The sequence below is a fragment of the Molossus molossus genome, unplaced genomic scaffold (assembly GCF_014108415.1).
Source record: "Molossus molossus isolate mMolMol1 unplaced genomic scaffold, mMolMol1.p scaffold_m16_p_7, whole genome shotgun sequence".
Classification (NCBI taxonomy): Eukaryota; Metazoa; Chordata; class Mammalia; order Chiroptera; family Molossidae; genus Molossus; species Molossus molossus.
In genome coordinates, this window is record NW_023425401.1 from 92,213,785 (window position 1) to 92,229,190 (window position 15,406).

The window sequence follows — 15,406 nt, forward strand, 5'->3', positions numbered from 1 at the left end:
TTAAAAAAAAAATCTAGCAAACTTAAAGGAGGCAGGGTATTTCACAACAAATTTTAGAATGCAGGAGACCCTTTAAGTCCTTTTAATACCTTTCTCATTTCTATTCATAATTTGGAGACAAATTTTTGTTGTTAAGATTTGTGGAGGTGCTGTTGAGATTTGGTGTGAGCTTTTTTAAAGCTATAAAGCCCTAAAGAATAACTAGAAATAAATTGGGGGCTCAGTAGAAAGGTAGTAGGCTTTCTTTCTAACTAACTCATTGAGGTACATACACTACTCAGCCCAGCTAACCTGATAAAAAACAGAAAAGGACTCAAAGCAGAAGCCCAAATATTAAAAAATAAAATAAATAAAAATCCAATACAGAGGCAACCCCCACATCAGATCAATTAAAAATGAGACTATAATTTCCAATGAATACAAAGCTGGATGGGAGACAATGGAATATAGATAATATGCAACATAAAACTTGGAGAATAATAGCTTTAGCTTAGTATAAACACTACCTCATACTGAGGATGTCCTGCACAGATAAGAAGCAGTTCTAGAGTTCGCAGGTCCCCAAGACCTTGGCCTGGAGTACAAACAATTTTTTCAAGAAAAGTTTCACATAGTTCAGTGAAAATCCGACAGTAATTCAGAACTCTGTAGATGAAAGAGGAAGGAGAGCACCAAGTCAGAAATCTCAAAATTTTATGTACATATTCACCAATAGTTAAAAAAAAAAGGATCTTCAGCCCAAGGGACATGTAGTGATGATCTGCTATGCTATACTCCAATCTCCATGACATCCAACATTGCCTACACCATATACATTTTTATTTATTATTGTTTGGTTAATCCTCATCCGAGGATTTTTTGCATTGTTTTTTCCATTGATTTTTAGAGAGGGGAAGGGGAGGAGGGGGCTTTGCTGTGAGAGACACACATCGATTGGTTGCCTCCTGCATAACCCCAATTGTGGCCGAGGATCAAACCTGCAATCCTTTGGTCCACGGGAGACTCTAGCCGCTGAGCCAAACTGGCCAGGGCCTATCATCATATACTTTTATACATGTAAGCAAATGACTCATAAGTCACTTCAAATTCTTAATTACTAAGCATAAAATCACACTTGATACACTTCAAAGTTCATCCCTAATGCTTAGAGCCTTACCCCTTTAAGTGTAAAAAATTACTACTTTCCATGATTACAACCTTTCCTGCTGCATCCAATTTGCCACTCCAGGTTCAAATGAGAAGAGAGAGCATCTTTAGGATGCAGTGTGTATATTTATAGTCACATAGAATAGATAAATAATAAAAAGTGACTACAAGAACACAACTGTGTGTGAACCCAGGGTTATTGCCTTAAATACTCACTTGTCTAAATCTTCACGTGCAACAGCCATATGATATGCAGACTCCAATGTCAGGACTCCTTGAAACAGTTGCATGGCTAATGGCAAGTTAGTCTCCACATTCTCAATGGCATAGAGAGCTGAGCACACACAGTCTGAAGCAGCTTCGTGTAGGTTGGATGAGGTCTTATCTTGTTGCTGGGAAATAGAAATAGGAAATAATTATGATCATTAGGCTGTAATCCAAGTAATATGTAAACAAGTATAGCCTGTTTCTGAACATGTAATTTTTTAATTTTTTTACAGACAGAGTGGGAGGGAGAGAGGGAAGAGAGAGAGATACATTGAGTGGTTGCCTCCCGCATAACCCCAACCAGGGCCGGGGACAAACTGCAACCAAGGTACATGCCCTTAGCGGGAACCGAACCCAGGACTCTCTGGTCCGCAGGTTTATGCTCCAACCGCTGAGCCAAACTGGCCAGGGCTGAACATGTAATTTAAATGCCTAAAGCCCGATAGCCATGGCCTTCAATGAGACAACATCCATCAATATTCCCAGTGCTATTTCTATTTCCCTATATGCCAAGCAAATCAGCCTTTCTGTACTTCAATCATGATCACATGACTTTTAAAATCCATGTTTATCCATATCAGTCCCTCCAAATAAAATGCCATGTGTGTTTGCTGCCCTGTTTTAGTCTGTGGAAATTTTTTTCCATCCTTTTTCTGACATTCAAGCTCTATCTAAAATGAAAGGGTCTAACAAGTATCACGGACCTATTACATTATACATCAATGTGGCATTTCAGAATATCAAGGTTAAAGAGAGGCTCTTAAAGCTTCTGGGGAGGAGAGGAGAAGGTAACTTAGAAAGGAGCAAAAATCAGACAGTTATCCAGCTTCCCTTTAGCAATGATGTATGCTAGTATACAAGAGGCCTTGACATTTTTATTTTTTTTATCCTCACCTGAGGACATTTTTCCATTTTTTGTTCAGGTAGAGTGGGAGGGAGAGAGAGGAACAGAGAGAGAGAGAGAAACATCGATATGAAAGGAACACATCGAGTGGCTGCCACCCACACGACCGACCAGGGCCGGGGACAAACTGCAACCGAGGTACATGCCCTTAGCGGGAACCGAACCCGGGTCTCTCCGGACCGCAGGCCGACGCTCTAACCGCTGAGCCAAACCGGCCAGGGCGAGGCCTTGACATTTTTAAAGGAAAAGAATATTGAGCCCTGGCCAGTTTGCTCCGTGGTTAGAGCATCAGTCAGCCCATGGACCGAAGGGTCACAGGTTCAATCTCATCACCGGTCGGAATCATGCAGGAAGCAACCAATCGATGTGTCCCTCTCGCATCGATACTTCTCTCTCTGTCCTCCTCCCTCCCTTCCGCACTCTGTAAAAATCAATGGAAAAAATAGCCCCAGGTGAGAATTACCAAAAAAGAAAAAAAAAAGAGCAACTGATACAAATTAGAGCAAATCAGAAGGTTCGAGAAAGGAGGCTTCCAGGGTTACTATTTAGGAGAGTACAGTTGAGAGGCTGGATAAATTTAGTGAAGGTATATTAGCCTTTTGTAAAAAATAAAAAACATGGACATTTAGAACACCCTAGGGGGGTGGGGAGAGCTGTCTAAATAGGAGAGAACACAGATGCAAATTATTCTTAGGTTATTCTTAGATTTAGTGGAAAAATATTCATTGTATTACTGTTTTAAAAGTTAAATAATAAATGTTCAGATTTATACTTTTATATATATCAAGCATTATATTTTTAAAGTTTTAAAAATAAGAACTATAGGAGAAAAAGTTATATAAAAAAGTAGTGGTCCAAAAACAAAGCAAACCAAAATATGGTAAGAATGAGAATATATTTGACCCTGATGCTAGAAAAACTCTTCTAAGTAACAGAGGCGTCCTGACACTGGATTAGTAGAGAAGATAATATAATCCTGGCACACTACTTAGTAGCTTGTTCCTTACCCCAACCTCAGTTCCCAGAAGTCATCACTCTTTTAAGTTTGAAGTATATTCTAGACTGTCCTCCATTCATATATAATCATGTTTATAAAATTTTTTTTAATTTTTTTTTTTTTTTTTTTTAGAGAAAGAGGAACGGAGAGATAAAATCATCAATTGGCTGTCTCTTAAACACCCCCTACTGGGGACTGAACCCAAAACTGGGGATGTGCCCTGACCAGGAATCTAGCCAGGACCTCTCAGTCCATGGGATGATACTCAATCCACTAAGCCACACCAGCCGGGCACGTTTATAAAAACTTTAAACAGCCCTGGCCAGTTTGGCTCAGCGGTTAGAGCGTCGGCCTGCGGTCTGGAGAGACCCAGGTTCGGTTCCCGCTAAGGGCACGTACTTTAGTTGCAGTTTGTCCCCGGCCCTGGTTGGTCGTGCGGGTGGCAGCCACTCGATGTGTCCCTTCACGTCGATGTTTCTCTCTCTCTCTCCCTTCCTCTCTCTCCCTCCCACTCTACCTGTACAAAAAATGGAAAAATATCCTCGGGTGAGGATAAAAAACAAAACAAAAACAAAACTTTAAACAAACGCGGGACTTAAATTTAAATTTAAATAAATAGACATGGAAACAAAGACAATGACTAGCAAACCAATTATTAGCATCCTTAGATTCTGATGCAAGCATGACTGCAGAAATATAATAACAATGAAATATAATAACCAAAAATATCTCCTTGAAAAATATGCTTTCCTTCTTTCTTTAATTCAGTGATATCAGTCTAGTATTATGTTACCATCTTCTAAATACCTCAACCATTAAACACAGAGCTTCCATACTAATATGTCTTCATGGAATGAAACCATCCGGAAAAAAAAAGAAAAAGTCACTCTCATCTGCAAAGACCTGTTCAATATTTGTGCTTGAGATACTGCTACATTTCTTGTTCTTTACTTATTCCTACCATCAAAAATGACAACTAGCCCTTAGAGCGTCGGCCTGCGGTTCAGAGAGACCTGGGTTCAGTTCCCGCTAAGGGCACGTATCTCGGTTGCAGTTTGTCCCCAGCCCTGGTTGGGTCATGCGGATGGCAGCCACTAGATGTGTACCTTTCACGTCGATGTTTCTCTCTTTCTCTTTCCCTCCCGCTCTATCTGAACAAAAAATTTAAAAAATGTCCTCAGGTGAGGATAAAAAAAAAAAAAAAAGTCAACTAAACTACAGAACAAACATCTCTCAGAACTGCCTGCCATCAAGCTGAAAGGAAGTCCTACAACTACAAGATTAAAGAAGCAGCCACATCGAGACTGCAATTAAGACTCAATTACAACAGAAGGGTGTAAAATCCACACGAGGGGTGCACCTCAAGGGCACGGTTGGGTAAGCAGAGATGCTGTGCCACTGGACCCTACAGGACATCTACTACAACAGGCCACCCTAGGAAGCCTAGAGATATAGCAACTCTACCTAATACATAGAAACAAACACAGGGAGGCAGCCAAAATGAGGAGACAAAAAAATATGTCCTGCCCTGGCCGGTTTGGCTCAGCGGTTAGAGCGTCGGCCTGCGGTACGGAGAGACCCGGGTTCGGTTCCCGCTAAGGGCACGTACTTCGGTTGCGGTTTGTCCCCGGCCCTGGTTGGTCGTGCGGGTGGCAGCCACTCGATGTGTCCCTTTCACGTCGATGTTTCTCTCTCTCTCTCCCTTCCTCTCCCTCCCTCCCACTCTATCTGTACAAAAAATGGAAAAATGTCCTCAGGTGAGGATAAAAAAAAAAAAAATGTCCCAAATGAAAGAGAACAAAACTCCAGGAAAAGAACTAAACAAAATGGAGATAAGCAATCTAATAGACGCAGAATTCAAGACACTGCTTATAAGGATGCTCAATGAACAGTGAGAATTTCAAGGAACTTCATGAGTATGCCAAGGAACTTAGTAAGGACTTCAAAAGCATAACAAAAGACCCGTTAGAAATGAAGGATGCACTAACTAAAAAAAAAAAAAAGAATCAATAATAGAGTAGGTAAAGCCAAGAAGCAAACCATAAGGAAGCAAAAAACACCCAATTAAACATCAAAAAGAAAAAAGAATCCAAAAAAATGAGGATAGTGTAAGGAGCCTGTGGGACAACTTCAAGGGTACCAACATTTGCATCATGGGAGTGCCAGGAGAAGAGAGAGAGCAAGAAATTGAAAATCTATTTGAAAAAATGACAGAAAACTACCCTAACTTGGTGAAGGAAACAGACATACAAGTCAAGGAAGCACAGAGTCCCAAACAAGATAAACCCAAAGAGGTCCACACCAAGACACATCATCATCAGAATGCAAAAGATTAAAGACAAAGATAGAATCTTAAAAGCAGCAAGAGAAAAGCAGTTCATTACCTACAATGGAACTCCCATAAGGCAGCCGATTTCTCAAAAGAAACTTTGCAGGCCAGAAAGGAGTCGCAAAAAATATTTCAAGTGATGAAAAGCAAGGACCTACCACCAAGGTTACTCTATCCTGCAAAGCTATCATTTACAATCGATGGCCGTATAAAGTTTCCCAGACAGGAAAAGCTAAAGGAGTTCATCACCACCAAACCAACATTATATGAAATGTTGACGGGTCTTCTTGAAGAAGATAAAAAAAGATGAACAATAAAATGACAATAAGATATATATCCATCAACAATCGAATCTACAGACAAAATGAGCAAGCAGAACAGAAATAGACTCAGATACAGAGAACTTTTTGTTGGTTGCCAGATGGGAGGGGGGTTGGGTGAAAAAGATGAAGGGATTGAGAAGCACAAATTGGTTGTCAGACTGATGAACCTCAAAGGGAAGGGGGGAGGTAGGGCAGGAAGAGAGAAACCAAAGAACTTATATGCATATATGCATAACCAATAGACACAGACAATAGTGTGGGCAAGGTAGGAGGGGGTAGTGAGAAGGTTGGGGGGGGGAGAGGGACATATGTAATACATTCAATAATAAAGATAAGTTTAAAAAGAAAAAAAAATACAGAAAAATGTTATTACTAGGCACTATTACTTTCAAACTTTAAGAAAGAAATGCACAAGCACATAAAAAGACATTACTTCTGCCCGGGCCAGTCTGGCTCAGCAGTTGGAGCATTGGCCCACGGACTGAGGAGTCTCAGGTTCGATTCCTGTCAAGGGCATGTACCTCAGTTTGTGTTCAGTCTCCAGCTGTGGTCCAGGTCATGCGGGAGGCAACCAATTGATGTGTCTCTTTCACATTGATACTTCTCTCCCTCTTTCTGCACCTCCCCCAATCTGAACATAAATGAAAAATATTATCAGGTAAGGATTTTTTAAAAAGATGTATACACTTCTTTCCTACTAATCTCAAAAACCCAAAATCTTTACTACATATACCCTGATGTTGAACTATCTCAAATAAAAACATAATATTCCGATCTATAAGTATCTCAAAGATCCCATGAACATTATTAGACACATAAAACTTTATACTTTTAAAAAATGAAAAAAAGAGACCAAAGGTTTTTCTGTTATTTGAATTTTAATATGTAAATCACTGATCTACACATGAGATTCCGTTCGTATTAAACCTAACTACATTCTAATATTAAAGCTAATACTTAAATTTGGTACCTGGCAACAAAAAGACAATGCTGCTTTCCTACTATACACCTGCCAACCACTGTTCACAAATAAGAAAACATTGTTATGACCCAGAAGTTTAGTTACTATGGCTATGTGGCAGAAATACTTTAATATATAAAGTTATTACTTACCAAAACCTCAAAAAGGAGTGCTAGTAACTTATTGTTAGCCATGAAGTTACTGTCCAAAACGCCTAGGTTAAACCAACTTCCCAAACAGCGAAAGACCTTCATAAGCATTTTCTCATCTGTTCCTGCTTTTTCTACACAGGTCATCTGAAAAGAAGGGGTGAAAAAATGTCAATCTTTCTATTTAAGCCATTATTACAATCACCTTGCAGATGTAATTATAAAAAGGATGAAAACAGTAACAGCTAACAGAAGTGCTTTGTAAGTATAAGACTTTGTTCTCAACACTCTTGACTCAGTTAATTCCCACTGACACTCTATAGGTAGGTGTTATTATTATCTCACTTGTGAAGCTGAGATACAAAAAGGTTATACACTTGCCCAAAGATAGATATGTTTCAGAAATAACTGTTTCTTAGATGCCACTTCAACATTAATGTAATCTTATTAGAACTGTTTTGTTTTTAATTTTTTTTTTCTTTATTGATTTGAGAGAGAGAGGAAAAGAGACAGAGAAAGAGACAGAAACATCAATGAGAGAGAACATCAAGTGGCCACCTCCTGCATGCCTCCTACTGGGGATCAGGCCCAAAAACTGGGCATGTGCCCTGACCGGAAATCAAACCGGCGACTTCTTGATGCATGGGTCGACGCTCAACCACTGAGGCACACTGGCTGGGCTATAAAAGCGATTCTAAAAAGTTAGACTAGAGCCCTGGCCAGTGTGGCTCAGCAGTTAGAGAGTCAGACCATGGATCAAAGATTCGCAGGTTCAATTCCAGGCAAGGGCATGTACCTCAATTGCGGTTGGGTCCCCAGCCCTGGCCGGGATCGTGTGGTAGGCAACCAATTGATGTCTCTCTCTCACATCGATGTTTGTTTTTCTTTCTCTCTTTGCCCCTCCTACTCCATCTGAAGATAAATGGAAAAATATCCTAGGTGAGGCTGAAAAAAATAAAAGCGAGACCAAAGTTCATCATTGTTTCTCTTTGCAAACTGTTTTTTGTGACGTATACTTTTCCAAAGTGAGGTGTAATGTAACTTTTTCTGGATAGAAAGTGTTTAAATCACAACTGTGGAATTATAGGAGTTCTGCTGATGATAATAAGATGAAATAATCAAAAACAGAAGGTGCCCCATTTTAACAACTAACATAAACTTTTAGTAGAAAAACCTATAACTTCATTTTGGAACTGTTTCTCATAAAATAAGGGTTTTCCCCATCATTTAGAGCGCCAGATGAATTAGAAGCTGTAGAATTTAATCTTCCAAGTACCCGTGTACCTTAATTAAACTTGATCATCATAATGTCAAATTGCCATGATCTCACTAAAGAATTTCCATTTGCTGTCAGTTAAAAATAGAATCGTGAGCCTGGCCAGTGTGACTCAGTGTATTGAGCATCGTCCCATGGACCGAGAGGTCCTGGTTTGATTCCCGGGCAGGGCACATGCATGGGTTGCAGGCTTGATCCCCAGTATGGGGCATGCAGGAGGCAGCCAATCGACGTTTCTCTCTCACACCGATGTTTTTATTTCTCTCTCCCTTACTCTCTAAAAAAAAAAAAATCAATAAAAACATATTTAAAATAAATAAAGAAAGAAATAAAATCCTGCCCTGGCCTGTTAGGCTCAGCAGTGAGTACCAATGAGTCGCAGGTTCAGTTCCAATCAAGGGCACGTACCTCAGTTTCAGTTCGTCCCCAGCACTGGTCAGGTCGTGTGGGAGGCAACCAGTTGATGTGTCTCACTCACATCGATGTCTCTCTCTCTCTCTCTCTCTCCCTCTCCCTCCCTGCCTCCCTGCCTCTCACTCTTTCTCTCCCTTCCAGCCACTCTATCTGATGATAAATATCCTCAGGTGAGGATTAAAAAAAAAAAATCCCGAGTACATTTTTATCCTTTTGACTGGAGGCATTGTCTTTTTCCTTTGTAAATGCAATACAGTAAACAATGTAATAACTTAAAAAAAGTGTTTAAAAATAATCTTTACAAGCAATGGGTTAGAAATATCCTAATTACCATGGAGTTTAGAAGGCAAGGGGGATATGGAATCCCACAATGATCTAAATGCTGACACACTTCTGTGTAGCCATGTTCTCCCTATGTTTGCAGTATCAGGCAATAATGATAACATACTTATCAATTAGTTTGAACTATACTGAAATGAAGGAAGAAAAGAAGAAATGATTGAAGTAAATTCATGGCAACCACACAAACACTCTCTCTAGACTCTTGGATGCTAGAGACATTGTTTTGGAAAAACCCTACATTAGAGACGAAATTCTGCTAATTAAATCAAGCATACACCATAAAGCTTTGGAATTGAGTTACCTTCAGTTCCTCTTTGAAAACTATATTAGTAAACACTCCGTGTTTTGCCTCAAAGCTGAAAATAAATGCCAAAAGAGCTCATCAGTAAAAATAAAGTGGAAGAATTGATCTTGGATTAACAAAATGGAGAATGAAGGGAGGAAAATATATTGAAGGCCAGGCTTAGTTCAGCTATAAAAACAAGAATAATAATATTAAAAACTTTTCATATTAATATTAAACTTTTAATATTAAAAAAAAAAGCTCAACACAGTATTTAAAAATGGGCCCATCTGTCCATTTGACAGTTTCAGACCATGCCAGAGCACCACCCTACCACCTTCATGAGTGACACACTCAAGGGGCAAACTCATCAGGCACCAGAGGCCTGCTGAAGCGAGTCCTGCTCCATGGGGTTGGCACCTGCATAGAAGCTCCTTCACTGTAGTCAGGGCCAGTACTCAGCAGCCAGCTGGCCTGGGGGTAAATCCCTCCGCTGACAATACCAAAAGCAATCAAGGCTCAACAGAAGGGGGCACACCTGGATTGCCAAGCTCAAGTGACGGGGGAGGCTGAGCCATGAGGCCCTACATGTCACCTACTACATAAGGCCACTTTACCAAGAACCAGAGATGTAGAAGCTCTACCTAATACATAGAAACAAACACAAGGAGGCAGCGAAAAGGAGGAGACAAAGAAATGTTACAAATAAAAGAACAGAGCAAAACTCCAGAAAAAGAACTAAGTAAAATGAAGACAAGCAATTTACCAGATGTAGAGTTCAAAACACCATTTATAAGGATGCTCAATGAACTCGGGAAGAGTAGATGACCTCAGTGAGAACTTCAACAAACAGATAGGAAACATGAAAATGAAGACAGAAAACATTTTTTAAAAGCCAGAAATAAAGCCCTGGCCCATTTGGCTCAGCGGTTAAAGCGTCAGCCTGCAGACCAGAGAGACCTGGGTTCGGTTCCGCTAAGGGCACGTACCTCAGTTGCAGTTTGTTCCCGGCCCCGGTTGGGGTTGTGTGGGTGGCAATCAGTCAATGTGTCTCTCTCACTTCGATGTTCTCTCTGTCTGTCTTCTTCCCTCTCTACCTCCTGCTCTATCTGAAGATGAATGCAAAAATGTCCTCGAGTGAGGATTAACAAAAAAAAAAGAGTCAGAAATGAAGAATAATTGAAATGAAGACTACAGTACAGTAAATCAACACTACAGTAGATGAAACGAAGGATCAAATCAGGGTTTTGAAAGATAAGCAGAAAACACCCAATCAGAACAGCAAAAAAAAATTTTTTTTAAAGGAATCCAAAAAAGTGATTGTTTAAGGAGCTTCTGGGACAACTTCAAGGGTACTATTATTTGCATCCAAGTGCTGAAAGGAAAAGAGAGAGAACAAGGAATTGAAAATCTATTTAAATTGTGCTGAACTGGCCCTGGCCGGTTTGGCTCAGCGGTTAGAGCGTCGGCCTGTGGTCCAGAGAGACCCAGGTTCGGTTCCCGGTAGGGGAGCGTGCCTCGGTTGCAGTTTGTCCCCGGCCCTGGCTGGTCATGCAGGTGGCGGCCGCTCGATGTGTCCCTTTCACGTCGATGTTTCTCTCTCTCTCTTCCTCTCTCTCCTTCCCACTCTATCTGAACAAAGCATGGAGAAAATGTCTTCAGGTGAGGATTAAAAAAAAAAAATTGTGCTGAACTGAACTGAAATAAACAAGATAAACCCAAAGAGGCTCACACCAAGACACATAATTAAAATACGAATAGTAAAAGACAAAGACAGGCCCTGGCCAGTTTGGCTCAGTGGTTAGAGCGTCGGCCTGCGGTCCGGAGAGACCCAGGTTCAGTTCCCGCTAAGGGCACGTACTTTGGTTGCAGTTTGTCCCCGGCCCTGGTTGGTCATGCGGGTGGCAGCCACTCGATGTGTCCCTTCACATCAATGTTTCTCTCTCTCTCTCCCTTCTTCTCTCTCCCTCCCACTCTATCTGTACAAAAAATGGAAAAATATCCTCGGGTGAGGATAAAAAAAAAAAAAAAAAAAAAAGACAAAGACAGAATCTTAAAAGCAGCAATTGAAAAGTAATTAGTTCCCTATAAGGGGCTCCCATAAAACTGTCAGCTGATTTCTCACCAGAAATTCTGCATGCCAGAAGAGATTGGCACAAAATATTCAAAGAAATGAAAAGCAAAGACCTACAAATCAAAATTACTCCACCCAGCAAAGCTATCATTTAGAATAGAAGAACAGATCAAAATCTCCCCAGACAAGAAAAAGCTAACGGAGTGAGTTCATCACCACCAGCGGTATTACAAGAAATGTTAAAGGGTCTTCTTTAAAAAGAAAAGGGGACAAAAGACTTAAAAATATGACTAATAAAATGGCAATAAATACACATCTATCAACAATTACTTAAATGCAAATGGATTAAATCAAAAGAGACTGGTTGAATGGATACAAAATAAGTATCTTACTTATATTATCTACAAGAGACTCATTTCAGATTGAAAGACATGCACAGAACGAAAGTAAAGGGATAGAAAAAGATACTTCATGAAAATGGAAGTAACAACAAAAAACTGGGCAGCAATACATATACCACACAAAATAGATTTTAAAACAAAGGCGGTAACAAGAAACAACGAAGGACCCAGCAATTCCACTTCTGGGTATTTATCCAAAGAAACCCAAAACACTACATCAAAAAGACATACACATCCACCATATGTTCACTGCAGCACTATTTACAATAGCCAAGATATGGAAGCACCTAAGTGTCTATCAATAAATAAATGGATAAAGAAGTGGTGCATATATACAATAAAATATGACTCAACCATGCAAAAAAAGAATAAAATCTTGCCATCTGCAACAACATGAGTGGACCTAGAGGGTATTTATGCTGAGTGAAGTCAGAAAGAGAAAAACAAATGCCATATAATGTGACTTATATGTGGAATCTAAAAAACAAAATAAACAAAAGAGCAGCCCTGGCCAGTTTGGCTCAGCAGTTAGAGCGTCAGCCCACAGACCAATGAGTCGTGGGTTCGATTCTGGTCAAGAGCACAAACCTCAGTTGCGGTTCATCCCTGACCCTCGTCAGGGTCATGCGAGAGGCAACCAGTCAATGTGTCCCTGTCACATCGATGTTTCTCTCTCTCTATCTCCCCCCGCCATCACATTCTATCTGAAGATAATACAAAAATATCCTTGGGTGAGGATTATAAAACAAAACAAAACAAAAGAGCAGACCTGAAATAGACTCACAGATACAGAGAACACTTTGTCGGTTGTTAGATGGGAGGGGACTTGAAAGATAAGTGGAAAAGGTAAAAGAACTAAGATGTACAAATAGGGAATATAGTTAATAATATTGTGATAACTATGCATGGTGTCAGATGGGTATGGATTTACCGGGGTGATCACTTCATAAATTACATAAGTTTCTAATCACTGGGTTGTACACCTGAAACCAATAAAATTTTGTATATCGATTACAATTGAAAAATTTTTAAATTACCAGAAAGATAAAAAGAAAGCGTCCATTTCGGCTCAGCGGTTAGAGAGTTGGCCCTTGAACCAAGAGTCCCAGGTTCGGTTTCCGGTAAGGGCATGTATCTCAGTTGCAGTTTATCCCCGGCCCCAGTTGGGGCTGTGTGGGTGGCAACCACTAAATGTGTCTCTCTTGCATTGATGTCTCTCTTTTCCTCCCTCTATCCCTCCTGCTCAATCTGAAGATAAGTGCAAAAATGTCCTCAGGTGCCCTGGCCGGTTTGGTTCAGTGGTTAGAGCGTCGGCCTGTGGACCCAGAGAGTCCCGGGTTCAGTTCCCGCTAAGGGCATGTACCTCGGTTGCAGTTTGTCCCCACCCTGGTTGGGGTCGTGCAAGTGGCAACCAGTCGATGTGCCCCCCCCCCCCAGCTCTATCTGAAGATAAATGCAAAAATGTCCTCTGGTGAGGATAAAAAAAAAAGTCCTCAGGTGAGGATTAAAAAAAAAATCCTAGAAGAAAATGTAGGCAACAAAATTTCAGACACACAGTAGAATTTTCACTGATATAACACCAAAGGCAAAAAAACAAAGGAAACAATTAATTAATACATGAGACTATATCAAACTAGAAAGCTTCGGCACAGCAAAAGAAACAAGCAACAAAATGGAAAGGAAACCCACTATATGAGAGAGTATAACTGCCAATGATATATCAGATAAGAGGTTAATTTCCAAAATATATAGAGTATTCATACAACTCAACAAGAGGAAGACAAAGAATCCAATTAAAAAATGGGCCGAGGACCTAAATAGACACCTCTCCAAACAGGACATACAAATGGCCAAGAGACATATGAAAAAATGCTCAACATCACTAATTATCAAAGATGCAAATTAAAACAACTATGAGGTATCATCTCACACCTGCCAGAATGGCTGCCATCAACAAATCATCAAACAACAAGTGTTGGCAAGGGTGTGGAGAAAAGGGGACTCTAGTGCACTGCTGGTGGGAATGCAGACTGGTCTAGCCACTATGGGAAACAGTATGGAGTTTCCTCAAAAAATTCAAAATGGAACTGCCATTGGACCCAGTGATCCCACTTCTAGGAATATATCCTAAGACGCCTGAAACACCAATCAGAATATATGTACCCTTATGTTCACAGCACAACTATTTACAATAGCTAAGAGCTGGAGACAGCCCAAGTGTCCATCAATAGATGAGTGGATAAAAAAGCTGTGGTACATATGCACAGTGGTACACTATGCAGCTCTAAGGAAGAAAGATCTCTTACCCTTTGAGACGACATGGAGGGACCTGGAGAGTTTTATGCTAAGCAAAATATGGGAGATAGACAAGTATCATATGATCTCACTTATTTGTGAAATATAATGAACAAAACAGACCTAGAGACATAGATGTAGGGTTCAGAGTGACAAAATGCAGAGGAGGGGGCCAGGGGCGGGGGTGGGGGAGATAAACCAAAGAATTTATGCATTTAAGCATAACCAGTGAACACAGACAACAATGCTGGGGGGTGGGGGTGGGGGCAGGAACGAGAGGATGGTGTCACTGGGGAAAAAGGAGAAACATCTGTAACAAAAATTTTTTTAAAAATGGGTTCATTTGAATAGATTACAAAAGTAAAATACTAGTAAGAAAATGGGATGGAACAGAACCATTAAAGAGAATGTGGGGAAAACTGAATGAAAAGGTTTCAAGAGGCCTCTGGTACATGCTATTATAGCCAAATATGTTTTTCTTGGCAATTTTGTACTAATTGCATCCTCTGAGTTCTGTAACATGACAAACTACATGGAAGAACTATAGATTTTATTAGGTACCACAGGGATGTATTTTTTCAGATTCCATCACAATAAATAATCTCCTGTGCCAATCATGAGGAAGTGCTAAGTAAAGCACGTGCCTTAAGTGGCTGCTGCACTTGACCACTTGTGGCAATAATGATGGCTATAAGGACAGCAGTGTCAACTGGATTCTTTTGACTTCATTTGAGCACTTAGAAAATGACAAGCTTAGGTCCATTAACCCTCAAGCTCAAGTCACAGTCTGAGAACCATAGAGTTTCTCAGACACTCTAAATGAAACTCTTATTTTTTGTAGTTATAGGGCTGATATTGCTAAAACTCATACTCCAAATCTAATTGTGTGGCTTGGTGAATTACAAACAACAGTTGTTTACAATCCCACCAAGTTCCTCATGTGAAAGATAGGAAATCGACTGATAAAGAATGGGATTCTTAAGTGTGGAATGTAGGCATCTGGATGGACCCTAATGAAATGAATCATCTTAAACGCCAGGTCATTCTGACTTTCCCTTACCGGTGGAAGAAGCCGGCCTTCCCATGTCTGAGAAGACTAGCCTTCTGAAGCTTGAAAGCCCTGTTTTAACAGATTAACTTGAAAGGGGATGCACATTCTCTTCAAGACCTTCCACAACCATCCCATGTCACCCATAACTAGAGCCATATCTCAGCATGTTCCAGGGAGGCAGGTACACAAAGGAG

At 40.4% G+C, this 15,406-nt stretch overlaps 1 protein-coding gene across 14 annotated transcripts in view; it reads right to left on the reverse strand.

Moving 5' to 3' along the window:
* The window catches only part of TNPO3 (transportin 3), a 106,662-nt gene that overhangs the window by 42,555 nt on the left and 48,701 nt on the right, over window positions 1-15,406 (reverse strand). For all 14 annotated transcript variants that reach the window (XR_004957408.1, XM_036247582.1, XM_036247588.1 and 11 more), the window contains 3 exons: window positions 7,080-7,223; window positions 1,363-1,538; window positions 507-645 (listed from right to left, as the gene is read on the reverse strand). Coding sequence is in view for 13 of the 14 variants with exons in the window: in XM_036247582.1 (XP_036103475.1) it covers window positions 507-645; window positions 1,363-1,538; window positions 7,080-7,223 (459 nt within the window). In the remaining variant the exon portion in view is untranslated. The remainder of the gene's footprint in view (window positions 1-506; window positions 646-1,362; window positions 1,539-7,079; window positions 7,224-15,406) is intronic.